The sequence below is a fragment of the Stylophora pistillata genome, chromosome 3 (genome assembly GCF_964205215.1).
Source record: "Stylophora pistillata chromosome 3, jaStyPist1.2, whole genome shotgun sequence".
NCBI classification, from domain to species: domain Eukaryota; kingdom Metazoa; phylum Cnidaria; class Anthozoa; order Scleractinia; family Pocilloporidae; genus Stylophora; species Stylophora pistillata.
In genome coordinates, this window is record NC_142521.1 from 6,477,956 (window position 1) to 6,499,265 (window position 21,310).

Below are 21,310 nucleotides of genomic sequence, written 5' to 3' on the forward strand. Positions count from 1 at the left end.
TTAAGCAATAGCGAAAATCAGACCTGACAAAAAAAAATCAGGCCTGTACGGGACTCGAACCACTGACCTCCGCGATACTAGTGCAGCGCTCTACCAATTGAGCTAACAAGCCAACTGGGAGCAGGCCGTTAAGTTGATTCGTAATAAACCCGTGAAAGTGATAAATAAGATACAATGAAATATATGAAGTTCATATATTTTGAACTGCGGTATTAGATACGTATGATGCACGATCCTCGAAAGTTATTTCCCCAAACACCCCAATAACAATTTTGGAATACCTGGAATCATTACACTATTTCACCACATTCGGGCTACAGAACGCGTAAACTACGCGGCAGTATTACACTGCAAAACGCGGTAGAAAAATACGGTGGGCGGAACAAAAAAATGGCCACAATGAACAAACCAACCTTTACTTTGTGAACGTCGTAAAGGCTTGAATTTCTATGACGGTGACGACTTTTCGTGTAAAACTTTTTTTTTTTCAGGTGATTGTTTGTTTGTCATCAAAGCTCACGTATGTGCGTGTGTTATCTTTGTTTCAATCTCGATTTTAAAGCGGATGCTTAACGTACCTGGGCTGGCGTGGTGCCAATTTTCTTTACAACTTCAAGTTTTTCCATGGTGCCAAGCTGCAGAAACTTGTGCTGAGCAACTCTCCATCCAAAATGTTTCTATGAGGATTGTTCAGGCTTCGTTTCTTACCTCGAACAAGTCTACACAAGAACCATGAAACGGCTTATTAAACACGCTTGGACTACGCCACTGAACTGCGTCACTGTAAAAAAACTGACAATGATTATTATTAAATTCAACCATTGTGGCATTGTATGTGATAATAAATTGACAAAATGATCTATTAATAAAACTCAATACGGGAATGTCGAGTATTTCTAACGTAGTCGGGGCCAAGGAAAGCAATGTCAGGGCGACAAATTGAGTACACTCAATAACCTTATAGACTGACAGAGAAACAGATTTTCTTTAGAGCATAATTTAGAGATCGAACGTTGAGGTCTCCTCCAAGTAAAACATAGGCTGTCGCAAGGCATGTTTGATAATTCAAATTAATTTGTACTGACACTGGATTTTCACTTTTTAAAAGGATGTTATGAACAATCTAATCAAACTGAAGCAAAAATACAGCGAAATATCCAAAAAAAAATCATCTCAAAATATTGTCGGCCACAGACCACGCCCGCTAAAAGTTGTCTGAGAACACGCAAAAGGCTGCCTAAGATTATAGAAGCTTTTCGTATGGAGGAAGAGGTTTGAAATCGTTGCATGCAACCGAATGCAAGCAGCCATTTTAATTTCTTCCAAACTACACTTCGATCTGAGCGAGGAAGGAGTGGCGCAACTTATCCATACTCTTTTAATCTGAAGTTATACTCAGCCCTTATATCCATCAGTCTTCAGAGGTAAGTAGGTACACTCGTCCGATGGCACACAAATAACTGTCTTTCACGGCACGGTGTACAGTTTTGAAAAGATTTGCGAGATTATTACGGAGTAATGAAGTAAAGGCGTGGAGAAATAGCTGTGTAACAGCTACAACCTTGACAATGTAACATTGTGGTTGTTACATGTAACTAGCATTGAAGGGTGTGCCTCAGTTTATCTAAAACAGAAGATTGACACTGCTTGAATCATTTTTCTTCAAGAAAGCCTTCCAGGAAGAACTGTTGTAAGTCAAGAAGTATTAACTATTCTTGAACTGACTTCAAGAGCATTCAGGTGCACGATCGCAGCCCTTAAACAAGGCAACAAAGACAGGAATACTAAGGTATTCCTGTGTTTGTTGTCTTTTTGGATACCATGGTATAACACCAAAACTACAAGAGTTAAAATGTCAACCGACCTGAAAGCCTTTGGATTAAGACCAGCTACGTGTGGAATGCATTCGACAAGTTTAGTTTGCAGCATGTGCAGTCGTCTGTAAGTTTTCTCGGTCATAGGTAGCAACAGGCCGAGCCCGCCATCCAGTGTGCCTGATGAACAGCAATCATGAATCATCATAGTGAATAGTAATTTTTTTAAATTCATTGCTTGTAAAGCGTTTCTTTTAGTTAATTAGGTAATGCTAACACGACAATGTCTGCGTGAGCATCTTTTCAAGAAAAACAACAACATTTCCTCCGGTACTCAGTGTTCTGGGTCGTGGATCTCAATATCCCATTAACTCTAAAACCTGACGAGCCGCATAAGAAACTCTACACTGGCGTGGTAGTTAAATCTGGTTTAGCGCGAATCTTGCTTTGAACCGGCAAATCAGCCCAGCCGAGTAGAATTGGAACGTAAACTCACCGAAACAAGTCAGCTGTCTGAAGTCTTTACCGCCAACTTTTCCTGTTGTTCTTGCACGGATCCTGAAGAATGAAGTAACATGGCTTCCTAGGTTGATATCCCCTCGCTGAAGAAGCCGCTGACCACCAAAGCTTTCAACAGCTAAAAAATAAAAGAAGAAACAGCCCGAGATATTCAGAGAAGTTTACTCGGAAGCATAAAACATAAAATATTCTCTTACCTTCTGGTTGATAAGTGAGTAGAAGCAAGTTTTGATCACCATCTGATACTGTAAATGAAATAACGTTCCTTAGCTTGACAAAGACACAAAAAACAAGAAATAACACAACAGTCATTGACTGTCACTTGAATTCGTCCGACTTCCTACGTAATGGAACAAGCCGCCGCAACATTATAGAAAACTGAATTCAAAGAAACCCCATTGAAATTGAATTACACTCCTTGAACGCTCACACTGATGTATTTGAAATAATATTTCACTAAAGCATTAACACTTATCCACACAAAAAAAATTCTCGTGGATTAGTTAACACGTATTCAAAAGAAAAAAAAATAATCGGCTAAAGGTGAAATGAAAATCAAATCATTAGCTTTCATAGAGCAGAGAAGAGTGTTCACATGGGCAGCCATCTTTTCAATTCTGAAAAAACTAAGTCTATTTCATACATGGCCTTCCAGTTTTGTCTTTTCCAATTTCTTCATCAGAGGTGATCAGATCATCCGGATAATAAATTTAACTTGATGAAATTCCGTCTTCGTAGTCAGTGTTGGTTTTTGAAATTTCTATTTTTGGGGGGTAGCTTTTTGTGAAGAGTATTTACAGGTTTCTTTTTAAGTTTTAGTGGCAAATTTTGAGTATTCCGGCCCTCTAAAACAAAATAGACAAATATTCGCTGCTTCTGTAGAAACGCTCCTTCTGGCAAAATTCCTCCCAAATACGAACCATGAAAAGCTCTGATTCATCACAACAATACCCTACCCTATGATAAGACTACGTTTTTTTTTTTTTTTTTTCGATCAGTCCCCTAGGCCATACGGCAGTCTCTGATGAACGAGACTATCAAGGAAAACTTGTTTAGTGCAAGTGATTTAACAATTGTCCTCTGAAGAGTTTACGTCCACAAACATCCTTAGTAATGTTCTTCATAATGTACATGGGAAAAAAAGAGAGAGAGACTGAAAAAAGGAGATACCTTACCGAGAAATCCCAGTTGTGGACCATCAATAACAAAATCGGCAGAATACACCTCTAATGGTTTTGGATCCTGAACACAAAAGTAAATACATATATCTTATTAACCAAGCGCGAGGGCCGTACTGGGAGAATATCGGCCCGAGGTCTTGACAGTACGGACCGAGGATCGATATTCTTTCAGTACGGTCCCGAGCAAGCTTGGTTAATAAGAGATTTATTATACGACTGAAGTTCAAAGGGACACAAGTGCGGTATCATTCGGGACCATTCGGGACAGTGCCCGGTCCAATACTGAGAGAATATTGACCGGCAATAGAGCATATTGGTTGGTTGATTTTAGTTATTGGCCCTCTGACTGCCCGAGTCGTGTAATAATTCGGGATTAATTGAAGTCACAATTAGATCTCCTTGATACGGTGAAGCGGCCTGTCTGTGTTAGTAAAAAGACTCCATTTTTGAAGAATGTATGCGAGGATATTTGTCTGCAGTCTTGATAAGTTCCAAGAGGCAATCCGAGAAAAAAAAAAAAAAAAAAAAAAACACATGTCATCTTCGAAGAACAGATAATAGCGTACTTTCTCCTAGAGCAGAGGTCATTGTAGTCTCCTCTCGCAGCCGTTCTTTGTCTCGGGATCCCTGTATCTCCCTCCCCACAAGGAGACACAGGGGTCCCGAGACAAAGAACGGCTGCGAGAGGAGACTAAGGTCATTGGGAATGGTATTGTATTCTTTCAAAACTACGGACAGCTAATCTTCGCTATAATTGAGAAAAGTGAGACGGTAATACATATACGCTATTGATCAAGGCCGAGGTCAAGATGGCTGAGTTCCTTTCTGTTTTTTTTTTTTTTTTAATGAACCGATGATTGAGGTGCATAACAAACGAATGAGGCTATTACCCAACCATTTTCCAAAATATTTTCTTTTACGAAAAAAGGTTACTGACCTTACTAACAAATGCCAGAGTCTTTGTTTCCCTGGCATTGGAACAAAGAAAAGTAATATTCAATTACACACAGGAGAGTTCTATGGCAGGGTTTCCCTGAGAACTAACGCTTAAGAAAAATTAAGGATAACCCGGCTTCACACATTTTTTACCTGGCGAAATTAAACTTTGACTTTACCTGTAATCGAAGGAGAGTGATGCTCTTGCATAAATCAGCTGCAATAATCAAAGTCTTGATGGACATTAACGAATGAATGTACATTTGTGTGCCAATAAATGCCATCCCCACCAAATCGTTGCAATCTTTGAAGTTCCAGATGTAAATCTGTGTATTTTGAACAAACAAAAATAAATTTTAGCATGACATCTCTTCAGAGTCCTGAATATCGTAACTTTTAGAGATGTTACAGAACTCGTAGAAATTTCTGTTTGGAGCTCTACGTTACAAGTGAATATGACATGCCATTAATTATTTGCAGGCGGTAGTTGGTATGCGCGAGATTCAGCGCGGCGAATATTTTCGGTCGCCCTATTGGACGGGCGGAGGACCTGGGGCGAGTGACAAGGAGAGGGGAAGAGTGTTTCTGGCTTTTCGCCCCTTCCTCCCTTCCCCCCCCCCCCCCCCCCTCGCTTTGCCACTCGTCCCAGATCTTCCACCTGTCCAATATGACGACAGAATATATTCGCCGCTCTGGATCTCGCTTAATGAACAGCAGAAAAGTCAAGGCCAACATACCTTCTGTCCTATAGCACTAACAAGGTAACCATTGACTTGAGTCAGAGCACTCACTGGGCCTTTCTGTTCCTTGCCGTACAACACCTAAAACGAAAAAAACAAAACGAAATAAATTCGGTGCAGATCACCATGAGCACAGGAAATTACAATGGTTCTTATTGCGCCTCGATCAGAATGACCAGCAGCATCTCCACCTACTTATTGACTGCTTCACTGCAGGTCACATTCAGTTTACACAAAGCACTAGTTTCTTTTTGTAACGAAGAAAAAGGATTGTTTTCTTCTCCGTAACCCATCATCATTTTTTATTTGGAAACTTTCATCTCATCACTGTGGTTTTCAGAAAGGTCCTAATTTAGATTAAAGGTAGTAAAGCAGACTGTCTACAGTAAAATGAAAGATACCTAGAAATTAAAACTAAATTAAGAATTGATAAAAAGCTGCAATTGAAATACAAGAAGAATTAAATAAAAAATGACATGTTTGTCAGTTATTTATCAGTTGTAGTACTACGCAATGAACGTCAACATAAATCCTTGCAGTTACCTTGAACTTATTCTTGGTCAGCGGCTGGCCCGGCTCAGGAACAACTTCAATGATATCAAAGATCAAAATCTGTTCGTAGAAAAGTAGAAATTGTCATTGAAACATTAACCAAATGTGAAGAAGGTTGATCCTTGTTCAAGTCGTGACATCATCATCGCCTCCTTCTGACAAAATAAGACAGGAATTTTCATTCTTAAATACCGGTAATAAGTATTCACACCGCTCTTGTCAAGGAGACTGTAAAAATAAATTGTATTAGTCCTGACGAAGTTGGAAAAACGGGAAGAATTCTCACCACAAAATGTTAAATGAGTGTCAAGAAGAAGCTTTGCTCAACCTCAGATTAGTCAACTAGAAAGCAAACACAGTTTTGTAAGCCACTGGCCTATTCTTAGAAGACACCCGACATTCACGAGAAGTTTGAGATAATTCTTGACTGAAAATTCTTTAAAAAAATTGCTCGGACGCCATGCATATGCCAAAGCGTAATTTGATCTGCTAATTTATTCCTATTCAACTTTTTAAAATTTTTCCTTTGCAATAGGTCAATGCTATCATGTTCACCTACCCGTCCCCTGCAGGTGATATCTATCATGTTCACCTACCCGTCCGCTGCAGGTGATATCTATCATGTTCACCTACCCGTCCCCTGCAGGTGATATCTATCATGTTCACCTACCCGTCCCCTGCAGGTGATATCTATCATGTTCACCTACCCGTCCCCTGCAGGTGATATCTATCATGTTAACCTACCCTTCCCCTGCAGGTGATATCTATCATGTTCACCTACCCGTCCCCTGCAGGTGATATCTATCATGTTCACCTACCCATCCCTTGCAGGTGATATCTTCACCGTACACATGAGTTGTGCCGACACAAATAAAACCCTTGTGACCTGTGTGAGTCTCCTGATTCGAAAGCATAAGATTCTTGCAGGTGGTAACATGTTCCCAGTCCTCCATCTCAATTCTGAAACAAGGACAATCGAACTGAATAAGAAAGAGGATGACTTTACAAAAGAGAAATGATTGTATCCTCTGTGTCAAGATATTATCATATTCATTGGTTGCCGACTGTTTTTGCGTACAATCAACATGAATTTTTTAACATGGTTGAATCCCACCTTTTTTTTTTGGGCAAATTGGTCAGGCCATAGTTGTCAACCATCCAACATATGACCAGAACTAGAATTTTGATGAGAAAATTATTTTTGTACTGAAGTAATTCAAGACAGTAGGTTTGAGGGCAGTTGATTAACATTAGATGAAATAAGATATTCAACTCATGCAATAATTTATGCAAAAAACAAACCAACAAACGAACGAAAAGACCGACAATGGAAACAGATCTTGATTTCACACTAACCGTGTGCTTGGTATGATCTCCCAACTCACTGGTGAGATAAGCTGCAAGCTGAATCTGCCAATAATTGGATATACAAATCTCGAATCTACAATGAAATGGGAAATATTAGATTTGTAATTAGACGGGTCCTATTACTGAAGTTTTTTTCTTGAGAAGTATAATTACAGTATCATGGTGTAATATTCTAAAGTACAATTACTGTAAGGGGACCTCAAATGACAAAATAAAATCTGAACCCTGCCAAGGTGATTAGTTCTTGCTTACCTCTATCGATATCTTCAGTTTCATGATCCTCAGTGTTCAACTTGACCACTCTCTTAGTTTGTTCTGACAAACTTGTGACAACTGCATATGTCTAACACAGCAACAATGACACAATCAAGATGGAATTAAGAGTGACTTTTTCACCGAGCCTCCCTACCCCACCACAAATTGAGGAGCATCAGTTATAAGAAATCATTGAAAACGGAAATAAAGAACCTTTGGTCACATAAAGTGAAATCAAATTTGATATTTTGGATGTAATGGTCGTCCTGTATTTTGCTTATGAAAGAGGCGTTAATAGTAATCGGTGGAATCGTTGTTTCTTTTTTCGAACTTTGAACTCTGGGTAGTGTATGACATTTACAGTCTTCGAACGTTAAGCTCACATTAATTGTCTTTAAGTTGTGATTCGCTGTTTCAGCGAAAATGTGAGAGGTTTCTCGCTACTCTAAGGATTCAAGAAACAAGCAAACTACACCTATTTAACAAACTGACATTGGTAGTAACCTTTAAAAAGTTACTTGGAGTACCTTGCTTTCTCTGTTGTAAGTCACAAAATGGGGAGTGCATCTCAGAGGAACCTTTCTTACAGGCCACGGGGCATCGTAACTCAGATGGGTTGGGAGAACTGAGATTCTTAACTCCCCCTGGATAAGGACACATAATAAAACACAAATTCAACAAGGGTAAAATTCAAAATAAAAGTTCTGTAAGTGCCATAAACAAAAAGTATAACTAAGCTTATAGGTGCTACAAAATTGACTGAAAATCCCCCATAGAGCCACATCTCTTACTATTCAATTGGGGAAAGTTAAGTTGGAAACCCCCTTTTGCACCTGTTTGACCAAAAGCGAGTTCTTATCAAGAAAGGTAATATCTTTCAGTGTTCGTCTTTAAAGGTTTTAAAGAACTTATCACTTGTAAGAGGACCTTGTTTTGCATTCTGAGCACTTTACCACATCAGTTTTGAAAAGTGAATGCCTTGTTGTACAGTTTCCTAAGGGGATCTTGTTAACCATAAGAGCCTGAGACATGTGACTCTCCAAGGTCAAGTGTCCAAGCTTCTGGTCCTAGAACACAACTCAAATGTCCCAGCTGGGGCTTAGGAGCCAGAGTTGGCAACAAGTATGCGCAATGTTTGCCACACCTTGTACCTTGCACCCCTATTCAATTAGGGTAATCTTCCTTAAAAGATTACTTTCCATGACACTTCAAAATTTAATAATAGTTCTGCTTGGTGCCTACATAAAACAAACAAAGATAAGAAGCAACTTGACAATAAATCGTCATGTATGTACCTTCTTGTTGAAGTAAAGAAAGCCTTTTGGACAGTTGACATTATGGAAAGGGGCAAAACAAGTGACAGCACCATCAATGTTCATAGGATGAGCCCGCAGTGCACCTCTACTAGTTACAAACAGCCAGAAGGGGTAGGAACCACACAAAAACACCTGCAAACATATAATATACATGACTGATTTTCGAATGACGTCTTCTAACCCAGTAAATGTTATTCATATAACTTACTTCATGTATCCAACATCATATTATTGAGCATCAAGGCATTTTCAGGGATGTAAAACTTATTCAACATTGCTAATCAAGTATGAGCTTGATGAAGAAATTACTTACTCCAGAATAAGATGAAACATCATTGAATACTCGAAGACTGGAAACCTTACGTTTTGTTCCGGCAACAAAGACCATGAGGGTAAAAGTTAATCCACTAAGCGCCCAAAATGCTCTGTAATTGAAGTGTATTATTAAAGATTTACCTTGACTACCATCAACCTGCTTTACTTTTTGCTGCTTTGATTTCTTGTCACGCAGGAGGAGATTGTGTCGGACCTGACGAAAAAGAGGGTTGATTTTCAAGTTTTAAGTAATTCCTCTTCAGTCAACGTTTGATTACAACCAATGCCATCTCAAATGTGGAGCTAAGTATCAATACATGATCCTATTCATAAGTAAAATGAGATTTGAAATGACTTTGTTTACTGCTTTTGCATATTATAGAAAATAATTATATATACATTCCATCGATTTTATAACTAGCTATATCCCAAACCAAGTATGTTACTTTCAAAATACTTAACCGAATTAGAACATTGCTTGAAGCTAAGTTTATCTATAACATTTTGGATATTCTATGACAAGAAACTGAAACAAACCTTCTTAAATCTTAAGTTAAGGTGACCTTCTACAGAAGTTTCAGTGAAAGTGAAGGCTTCGTACACCAAAAGTTCCTCTTTCACAAGTGCAATAAGCATAGGGCTGCTGTTCTTGTGCCCTAAGCCTGTAAGTAAGATTTCTCTGACAGGTGAAGAATCCTCCTGACCGACACCACCTGTGATACTGCTAAAGATAAAATTATATGAAATTGAAGATTAGAGACAACAAAATCTTAGAAATACCGTATTTACCCGTGTATAATGCGGGCCCGTGTATAATACGAATCCCAATTTCAGACCAAATTTTGAGAAAAAAGAAAAATAAACTACTCAACAAGAAGGTAAAATTGTATAACATTATTTATTTCAATTAACTTGGCAAACTAACGAAATGATGGTTACAACATCTTTCACATATCAAATCCTTCAAACTCGGACTCGGAGTCTGACTGGAACAGTTCTCTTGCAAACGAGTCATCGAGCTCGTTGTTGCAGTCATCGTTGGCCTCGTAAACTAGGTCGTCCTCGGATCCATCAAGGCTGTTGGTGATCCCGCATTTTAGAAATGAGGATTCAATCATTTCTTCGGAAATGTCCTGCCATGCTCCTGCGATCCACGAAAGGATCAGTTCCTCGGATGGTTTCTTTTGGCGGCCACTCGCTGTAAATTCATGGATTCCCTCCGCCATCCACTCCATCCACCTCTTTCTAACACCATCTTAAACGGCTTGTTTAAAGAGACATCCAGCGGCTGCAAGATCGAGGTTAATCCGCCAGGAATTACTGCTAAGTTCGTGTTTTCTCGTGTCAGTGCTGTTTTCAGGCTTATACTATTTTGCGAAACGAAACGAAACGAAACGAAACGAAATTGTACTATTTTGCGAAACGAAACGAAACGAAACGAAATTTTGCGAAATGGCGTTTTTTCGCCTTTATTTAGCAAATATGTCCTCTTCGTCCGAAACAAAATGTTTCCACTAATATTATAATCAATATTTCTAAGAGCCTGGTCACCTCTCATTTCATTGACCATAGTAGAATTCGTTTCGCAAAGTAGTAATTTTGACAGAATTACTATTTTGCGAAATGGCGTTTTTTCACCTTTCTTCAGCGAATATGTCCTCTTCGTCCGAAACAAAATGTTTCCACCAATAAAATTATCAATGTTTCTAAGAGCCTGGTCACCTCTCATTTTATTGACCATAACAGAACTCGTTTCGCAAAGTAGTAATTTTGACAGAATTACTATTTTGCGAAATGGCGTTTTTTCGCCTTTATTTAGCAAATATGCCCTCCTCGTCCGAAACAAAATGTGTCCACTAATAAAATGATCAATATTTCTAAGAGCCTGGTCACCTCTCAATTTATTGACCATAATAGAACTCGTTTCGCAAAGTAGTAATTTTGACAGAATTACTATTTTGCGAAATGGCGTTTTTTCACCTTTATTCAGCGAATATGTCCTCTTCGTCCGAAACAAAATGTTTCCACTAATAAAATTATCAATGTTTCTAAGAGCCTGGTCACCTCTCATTTTATTGACCATAACAGAACTCGTTTCGCAAAGTAGTAATTTTGACAGAATTACTATTTTGCGAAATGGCGTTTTTTCGCCTTTATTTGGCAAATATGCCCTCCTCGTCCGAAACAAAATGTGTCCACTAATAAAATGATCAATATTTCTAAGAGCCTGGTCACCTTTCATTTTATTGACCAAAATAGAACTCGTTTCGCAAAGTAGTAATTTTGACAGAATTACTATTTTGCGAAATGGCGTTTTTTCGCCTTTATTTAGCAAATATGCCCTCCTCGTCCGAAACAAAATGTGTCCACTAATAAAATGATCAATATTTCTAAGAGCCTGGTCGCCTCTCATTTTATTGACCAAAATAGAACTCGTTTCGCAAAGTAGTAATTTTGACAAAATTACTATTTTGCGAAATGGCGTTTTTTCGCCTTTATTTAGCGAATATGTCCTCTTCGTCCGAAACAAAATGTTTCCACCAATAAAATGATCAATGTTTCTAAGAACCTGGTCACCTCTCATTTTATTGACCAAAATAGAACTCGTTTCGCAAAGTAGTAATTTTGACAGAATTACTATTTTGCGAAATGGCGTTTTTTCACCTTTATTCAGCAAATATGTCCTCTTCGTCCGAAACAAAATGTTTCCACCAATAAAATGATGAATGTTTCTAAGAGCCTGGTCACCTCTCATTTTATTGACCATAACAGAACTCGTTTCGCAAAGTAGTAATTTTGACAGAATTACTATTTTGCGAAATGGCGTTTTTTCGCCTTTATTTAGCAAATATGCCCTCCTCGTCCGAAACAAAATGTTTCCACCAATAAAATGATCAATGTTTCTAAGAGCCTGGTCACCTCTCATTTTATTGACCAAAATAGAACTCGTTTCGCAAAGTAGTAATTTTGACAGAATTACTATTTTGCGAAATGGCGTTTTTTCACCTTTATTCAGCGAATATGTCCTCTTCGTCCGAAACAAAATGTTTCCACCAATAAAATGATGAATGTTTCTAAGAGCCTGGTCACCTCTCATTTTATTGACCATAACAGAACTCGTTTCGCAAAGTAGTAATTTTGACAGAATTACTATTTTGCGAAATGGCGTTTTTTCGCCTTTATTTAGCAAATATGCCCTCCTCGTCCGAAACAAAATGTGTCCACTAATAAAATGATCAATATTTCTAAGAGCCTGGTCACCTTTCATTTTCTTGACCATAATAGAACTCGTTTCGCAAAGTAGTAATTTTGACAGAATTACTATTTTGCGAAATGGCGTTTTTTCGCCTTTATTTAGCAAATATGCCCTCCTCGTCCGAAACAAAATGTGTCCACTAATAAAATGATCAATATTTCTAAGAGCCTGGTCACCTTTCATTTTCTTGACCATAATAGAACTCGTTTCGCAAAGTAGTAATTTTGACAGAATTACTATTTTGCGAAATGGCGTTTTTTCGCCTTTATTTAGCAAATATGCCCTCCTCGTCCGAAACAAAATGTGTCCACTAATAAAATGATCAATATTTCTAAGAGCCTGGTCGCCTCTCATTTTATTGACCAAAATAGAACTCGTTTCGCAAAGTAGTAATTTTGACAAAATTACTATTTTGCGAAATGGCGTTTTTTCACCTTTATTTAGCAAATATGTCCTCTTCGTCCGAAACAAAATATGTTCACTAATAAAATGCGCAACACAATCCCTGAAGTTAATTTACTAGTCGTGCTATTGATATCGCTGACTCGCACATTTCACGCCTTCTTAAGTGGTTAGTTTAAGGCCTGGAACAAAGTGTTATTCCTGTGAGAAATTAATTATTGGCTATAAATTTGTCACACATGGTGCCGCTGAATCAAAATTTGGCACCATAAAGAACTCATCGTACTTAAGATTTTAAATTGTAAATATTTAGTTAATAAGTCACGACGTATGTCATTAATTTAACTAGAAGTCGTAAATTATTGCAGAGTTGGTGGCCAGTGTTCTAATTATTTCTAACGCCTCATGTTTGGAATGACCGTCCATTGCAGTTAAGTAAAACATTAAGAGGAAAAATAACATTGCTGATGCCAAAAATAACTCGTGAAATATCTAAAATTATAATTTTAAACTTCGCGTGCATTCGAAAGTTAGGCCCAGTTCAAACGTCGATCGTTTCGTGAGCCAAACCAAATTTTAATTAAGGCCAACCCAAATTATTTAGAAGGACTCAATTGATTCAAACGCCGATCTTAATTCCAGCCGAACTCAATGAACACTTGATGTTTGGTCAAACTGCTAGGAAAATACGTTTTAAGGTGACCAGAGGTGAGCAGGCTCTTAGAAATATTGATCATTTTATTAGTGGAAACATTTTGTTTCGGATGAAGAGGACATATTTGCTAAATAAAGGTGAAAAAACGCCATTTCGCAAATAGAAATTCTGTCAAAATAACTACTTTGCGAAACGAGTTCTATTTTGGTCCATAAAAAAGAGGTGACCAGGCTCTTAGAAATATTGATCATTTTATTAGTAGAAACATTTTGTTTCGAACGAAGAGGACATATTTGCTAAATAAAGGTCAAAAAATGCCATTTCGCAAAATAGTAATTCTGTCAAATTTACTACTTTGCGAAACGAGTTCTGTTATGGTCAATAAAATGAGAGGTGACCAGGCTCTTAGAAATATTGATCATTTTATTAGTGGACACATTTTGTTTCGGACGAAGAGGACATATTTGCTAAATAAAGGTGAAAAAACGCCATTTCGCAAAATAGTAATTCTGTCAAAATTACTACTTTGCGAAACGAGTACTATTATGGTTGATAAAATGAGAGGTGATTAGGCTCTTAGAAATATTGATTATTTTATTAGTGGACACATATTGTTTCGGACGAAGAGGACATATTTACTAAATAAAGGCGAAAAAACGCCATTTCGCAAAATTTCGTTTCGTTTCGTTTCGTTTCGCAAAATAGTACAATTTCGTTTCGTTTCGTTTCGTTTCGCAAAATAGTATAAGCCCTGTTTTCACTCTTTCGGTCACGTGGGCTTCAAACGCGTCACAAACAAGCAGGCTTCTTCTTCTCCCCAGGCCACCTCTCCTCGAACACCAAACTTTGTCGATCCATGTTTTCATTCCTTCACCGTCCATCCAACCTTTCTCTTGAGCGGCGATTACAACTCCGTGCTTGTTGGCAACCTTTGGGAGAGTTTTTCTTTTGAAGATTACCATCGGTCTCAGTTTGCTTCCATCGCCAGCACAGGTCAACACGACTGTAATGCGGTTCTTTTCATTACCCGTAGTACGAATCTTGATCGTTTTCTCTCCCGAGTTGTTGATGGTTCGATTTGGCGGCATGTCAAATGTTAGTGGCGTTTCGTCCATGTTAGCAATAACATGAAGAGGATAATTGTGCTCTTTGCGAAGATCGATAATGTAGCGGTGGAATCGCACGATTTTCTCCTCATAGTCATCTGGAAGCCGCTGGGCAAGAGTTGTCTTTTGGCGAAGAGACAAGCCATTACGCTTCATGAAACGCTGACACCAGTGGTTGCCTGCTTTAAACTGCCCTTGTGGAATCCCATATTTCTCGTTCTTTGCCATGTCGAGGGCCTTCAGCCTCACCAGCGATGGTAAAATGGCGAGACCATTGTTCCGTTTCTCTGTGATCCATTCGAGGAGACCAACCTCAAGTTCTGGCCATGCAGCTTTTTTGCCACGATTTGCTCGTTTCAACCGAGGCATCTTTTTCAAGTTTTCCTTGCTCTTCCGCCATAAGCGAACATTACTTTCAGATACTCCGAACTCTCTTTCAGCAGCGAGATTTCCATGCTGTTCGGCGAAATTGATGATTCGTAACTTATCTGACACTGTGTAACTTTGACGCTTGGTTCCGGCGAGTTTTGTAGTCATGTTTACGTTTGATTGCTCAAGATTACAGTAACTGTTTTGTTGATCAGCTGTTCGCTTAAATACTTAGTTAAATTTATTCAAGGATCCAAATTGTTAACATGTCATTGGTAGGTTAGTTTACCCTCAAATTAAAGACCAATTACATCGCACGCTTATGTGTCTTTGTTATTCTAATGTCGCGTCAGCCTAAACAAAGGATTCCGTGTATAATACGCATCTCGAATTTAGGTGTTCATTTCGGGAAAAATAAGTTCGCATTATACACGGGTAAATACGGTATTGTTCTCCATTAAATTCCTGGTACCCTTGCGGGGAATATGAGGTCCTAAGAGTATGAAAAGGTGCACTAAAAACCAGCTGCAAGCCAATATTCAGTTGCTCACTGAATCCAAGCCATGCAAATTTCCATTCTTTGATCTCAATAATACAGATGACTCGCAGGCACAAACAGTTGATTACCTTACACCAGAAGCTGACCCACTCTCCACAAGCACTCTTGGAGCCATATTGAAATTTTTTACCAAGAAAACCAACTTGAATTCAGGTAAAGTGTAAATCTCCATGACACCATTGTCATGACAAACAACACACCACCATGTTGGATTCACTGTTTCAGCATTCGATTCCCCAGTGAAAACACTAAAAAGACACGCAGGGACTACATTAAACAATATTCTTTTTCACATGAGCCAATAGAATAGAAAGACTAACGTGCAGAACAAACAAGTAAATAACTACATGCATTTAACAATATCAGTGGGTGGTCATATTCTTTCCTTTATTTTATGTTTTCTAAGAAGTGATATCATCAAGACCACTTATGTAGAGGTCCCTTTAACTAAAGTTTTAAACATTCTAAATTGTCCATAACACGAGATAACAGAGGACGATAAGAACCAGTTCCAACAAAAAAGATTGCAAACTAAATTCAAACCAGCACAGTAACTGTGGCAATGTGGTACAAAAAATGCTGGAAAAATGTCTTGCAGTGCAGAAAAGGTCTTATACATGGATAAGGTTTACAACTGTGATGAAAAAACCTTTGTATTTTAACTAAGCATATACCCCTTTTAAAAACACCAAGATAACATGATGCTAACCAAGTAGTTATTTGTATTCACCAAACTGAATTAAACACCTCAAAACTACATTTCAAACACATAGTACTACAAACAAAAAAAATTCCCTTTCACACAAATTTTAGGCATTACCAGCAGTTTATGAGAAAAATAATAATTGAAGCAATTAAGAATGCTTTTGAACTCAAAAAGGTTTGAAATTTGACAAAAAATATACTCTTGTTACATTAAAGAAATGGGTACTGAGCCTTCCTGCGGCAAAATGAATGGAAAACAAGAGTTTTAATGGTAAAGTCAGTAACTGACCTTTCATTTATATTCTTCTGTTCTTGTGCTTCTTCATCAGAGGTAAATGGCAGTCTGTGATGATTCTCCGTACAATAGTTCATCCTCATCTACCTGACATCCATGCTGAAAATTAAATGGAAGACAATGTGAGAGAATAATTCATATGTTTTAATGCATCTTACATCTAGAATACAATTTATTACCAAAACAAATAAATGGCTTAGGGACATAAAAAAAAAAATTAAGTTTGTAAGCTCGGGCTTCCACACAGGAAAAACAGAATGAGTAATGTACACAAAACATTTGCAGTCTCTTAAGAATAGGTCATTGTCAAGAATTACCTTTTCTCTCTCAAGAAGCATGCAAACAAACATCATAAGTAAATAATTAAAATAAAAAAACAAAACTTAAGGTAGACAAACAGGGTTTGATAACCCTGCATCAAAGCCACAAATACAGATATTTCTCAAATCACTAGATTTAAGAAAAGGATATCTTTGACTCCAATAGCATTTCATGAGATGATCTTCAGAGGAGCTTCATGGCCTTGTAACAGGCTCAAAGAAAGGATTTCATACTTTGGGTGACCTACAAAAACCATTTCCAACAGGTTCTGCATAGCACAGGCAATCAAAGGGCTCAATCTTCCACTTTCTATCAGACTCAATTTGACTAACTCAAATCATAAATTGGTTGCCATGAATACGATTTTAGCTGCCAACAAAACAGGACAAAAAGGTAAAGAGAGCATAAAAAAAGGACAAGTTGTGTACTACTTCCTAATATCTAATATGCATGTTTATCTCAATTAAGCATTTCACAAGAAACACACAGTGTAACAAAAACACAGCAACTTGTTACATGACTGCCAAACACCCTTCACCATTGGCAAATTTCAGTGGAGTTTTAACTCCCAAATCTTTTTTAAATGCCATGGCAACCAAAATGGGTTAATCCTTGGGCATTGCATCATGTTCTAACCACTCAAAAAGCTAGTTAATAGTGACTGCTTTCAAACATTTGTTTGAAAATAAAATTGATAAGAAAGAAATTACCTTTAGGAAAATTGGAGGTTTTCAACAAAATATGTTCATAACAAGAGCACAAAAAGAGTTCTTATTCTGGGGAAACTTACTGTAAGGTAGTTATGATAACTACTATGTTGTAAAAACATTTTTACTTAAAAACCACCATTTACATTTATAAACCATGTTGAAAATTAATAAATATAAGATGATAACTTAAAAGTACAATACATGTGGCTTCATATTAAAAAAAAGAAAAAAAAAACACTTTACTAACATTTTAGGGGTGCTGGGAATACTGGTTTGCCGTTGAACTTTTCTAAGTGACTGGTCCACCTTCTCTGTGGAAAAGATACCACTGATGTCTCTGTATGCACAACAGGCACAGACTTTCCCTCCCTAAACACAGATGTTTGCACATTGAATGTTATTTCTGAGTAGTGTAAGTCATAGTCACTGAGGTCACTTTCACTAACAACTTATTTAACTGCAATTTGCAGACCTAACATTATTACCATAGACAGTACATATCAACTGAAGTACCTCTTGCAATTTAAATAAACAGTTTATTGAGTAATTATTTGATTTCAACCGTATCAAGTAAGTTTATAATAACAAAGAATCTACCCACCCCTATTGATCAAGAGCTGTTTCAATTCATTCATCAAGGCGGGTGGGGGATTGCAGAATAATGCTTCAAATTCCAATTTATTTTTGGGGTACCCCCACCATTTTTAAAATCTGGGTAAATTTTCCCAATGCCACTCTACTACTTACGGGTAAACAATGCTTGATGCCACACAAGAAAAGACTTTGACAGTCATTAGCAGAAGATACTCCAATGTGTTGTGACCAAGGGCCAAAGACCAAATCTGAGGACCTCACAGGAATCCTTGTTAAGGATTCAGAATTACATTCTATTCTTTGTAGGATACTTGAAACAAATGATAACATCTTTCTTTACTTGATTACAAAGCTAAAATTCTACACCTTTTTAAATATACTATCTAAATTTTTTATCCAATCAGTTACAGAAAGACCCTAGATTCAGTTTCTTTTGCTTTAGGTAAGAATTAACCTCTTATCGTGACATAATTATAATGTCATTTTACTTGATTTTAATCCTTTCACAGACAGGAAACTTAAAACAAGGAGTGTATTAAGGGAGAAGACAATGTTGACCTGCCTGGTCTGAATGCTTACTTGGCTGATCTGTGGCCTGGATATCTTCACCTTAGGTTCTGTACCTTCCAATGTAAACTCAAGTAAAATAATGGAACCATCTGCTGTCATCATGACTGCATAAGGATCAGACAGGAAACACCAGACAATAGATGACAAGCCAGCATCCAGCGAAATATGATACAGCTGCGTTACTAGATAAAATATCACAACACAAAACTATGACTCATTCACAAGCATAACTACTCTTAAAACAAAGCCAATAATTTTAATTTCAGAAACAGAAAATATGGTGAAAATTTGATCGACATACAGAAGAGCTCATCCTCACCTCCTCTAGCAAGCTAACACCTTGAGGAGTTACCTAAACAAAAAAAGGAATCTAATAAGTAATATTTTCAATTTGTCATCAATACATTGCAAAAGAATTGATGGAATTTCTATAGCCACTAAAAATGACATCATCATCAACATGATCATAGAAAATGAAGGTGCCTCTCTTTAAAAAAAAAAAAACTGCTGAAATTTTTATAGAAACATTTGTATTATAATATATAAATATATAAAAATTGTAATAGCTATGACCTCGTAGAATCTCTAGAAATTTCATTTAAATCTTAACTTACTTAATCAAAGTAACTAGTGACAAATTTGACTTTCTGTGTAGAAAACATGATATCTGTTAATGTGTACCTTTTTGTTTCATATTTCTTTCAGTCAAACTTTACATGACTGTATTATGCAATTGCACAAAGTGTGAACACAAACCATAGTCATAAATATATCATTCAGCTTGTCTACTTTCGGCCACTCATAACCAAAAACTCAAAGTAACAATAACAACCTGCAAGATGTACTTTCCATTCCCAAGATCTCCAGCAAATACAGTGGGGTACTGGGAAGTGAACCCTGAGTGATCAAGCTCCATAATCTCTTGTTCTGTCTTCAACACCTTAAACGGAGTAACACTGGAATTTAAATGCCTGATCAAAACAAAATTACATGCACTAACAGTTACAGTAGAAGGAGAGAAGGGCTGATGTGGTTTGTTAATGGTACTAATTTAATCAACTGAATCTGTTTTCTTATCAGTAAGAACTGTTCATGGACACAAAGTGATTTTCTACCAGCAAGGTTGTTTTAATCTGATAAAAAAGAAACATCAAAGTGTTAGTTTATGATTATGCACTGAAGTGGAGGTGAATAGTGGTGGATATTTACTTACTAGACAAATTGGCAAGGTAAACCTTCACCACTTTCACTGACACTGATTCAGAAGTGAATGATTCTTTTAGTATGTAGGATAGAAACCAAAAAATAGAGCTCATTCCTGTCAATATATCACAAAATAGTCTAAAAATCAAATTGTTTGTGCGCAATTGTTTCTCTTTGGCTGCTCAGGGGTGGGTAGTACTCATCAATCACTTCTGAACCAGCCAATCAGCATCAGAATCTGTGTGGTACATAATAATGAATAAAATTCAACAGGATCCTCATTAAATACTTACCATGCTAGAATCCTCTCTGCTGAGTAGTAGGAAAGAATGATAGCTGTTGTTACCCTAGGTAAATGTATAGAGAAAAGAAGCAACTATGTTTAGGGAATGTCCCAAACCAACTGTACCCTTCCTGCTGCCATTAATGGCAGCCAACTTTTAGCCACAATTAGCTTTCTTGCTATTTGCGGGGCAAACTATCCTATTTTTATTTTATGTAAAAAGATCAAAGAATAAAATTGTTGTTGCTGTTGTTGTTACTCTTCAGGTGAAGTTAAAAAAGAGAACTGTTTTGTGGCCACACTACATCTGTTATCATCATATCATAATTCTCATAATCTTTGTATAAATATAATTATTACATGACTCGGGCAGTCAGAAGGCCAATAACTAAAATCAACCAATCAAAATGCTCTATTGCCAGTCAATATTCTCTCAGTATTGGACCGGGCACTTCTCCGAATGGTCCCGAATGATACTGCACTTGTGTCCCTTTGAACTTCAGTCGTATAATAAATCTCTTATTAACCAAGCTTGCTTGGGACCGTACTGGAGGAATATCGGCCCTCGGTCTTTTTTGTACGAACCTCGCTGCACTCGGCCCGTACTGTCAAGACCTCAGGCCGATATTCTCCCAGGATGGCCCTCGTGCTTGGTTAATAAGACATATTTAATGTCCCACAAATAAATCACTGACAGATTAAGAGTTCCAACTTGCAACTCAAACCACCCACAATGTAATTTTTCTATGATCTCATTTCTTTCGTGTTTCTCTTCTAAGATGTCCAGATGACTGTCTTGTGTTTCCCCACAATAAGGGTGATTTAGAAATTAAAAATATCACCTTTCATCAGTTACATTAGCCATAGCACATCCTCAAAGAAACCATCAACTTTATTTTTCCCCTTGTATCTAGTTTCTGCTAAGGTTTGGAGAAATAAATAAATGAAAAAAAATTAACAAAAGCAAGCATTGCAAGTTGTAGAGTCAATGAAAACCTAATGTATTGGTTAGGCATTAAGCAGCTGAGTGTATACAATTGATTACCAAACTATTGACACTGTTAAGGACATTAGCCAGAAGGCTCATTTTTTGATTGATTATTGATTAGGTCATTAATTTCAGAATGATCTTAGATAGCCACATAGTTACAATGCTTATCTGTTTTTCTGTATTTCTATTGGTTTTGTAATCAGACCTTTCAGCGTCACCACGCGCATATAAAAGACAAGTTTAGCGTCCCTTCAATCAGTTCTTCGTAAGTTTTGAATAGCCTTGGTAAACTTTC

The 21,310-nt window shown here is 37.4% G+C and overlaps 1 protein-coding gene across 1 annotated transcript; it reads right to left on the reverse strand.

Annotated features, from left to right (window-relative positions):
• Nucleotides 1-604: 604 nt before the first annotated feature.
• LOC148734310 (cleavage and polyadenylation specificity factor subunit 1-like) lies at nucleotides 605-10,222 on the reverse strand. The gene is made up of 15 exons (XM_088752753.1): nucleotides 9,948-10,222; nucleotides 9,534-9,720; nucleotides 9,138-9,210; nucleotides 7,858-8,009; nucleotides 7,363-7,453; nucleotides 7,099-7,183; nucleotides 6,561-6,702; nucleotides 5,734-5,802; nucleotides 5,188-5,271; nucleotides 4,630-4,776; nucleotides 3,504-3,575; nucleotides 2,531-2,603; nucleotides 2,311-2,451; nucleotides 1,865-1,994; nucleotides 605-719 (listed from the first exon to the last, which is right to left on the reverse strand). Exons 1-15 carry the CDS (start codon nucleotides 10,220-10,222, stop codon nucleotides 605-607), a joined length of 1,836 nt encoding a protein of 611 aa, XP_088608879.1.
• Nucleotides 10,223-21,310: the final 11,088 nt, after the last annotated feature.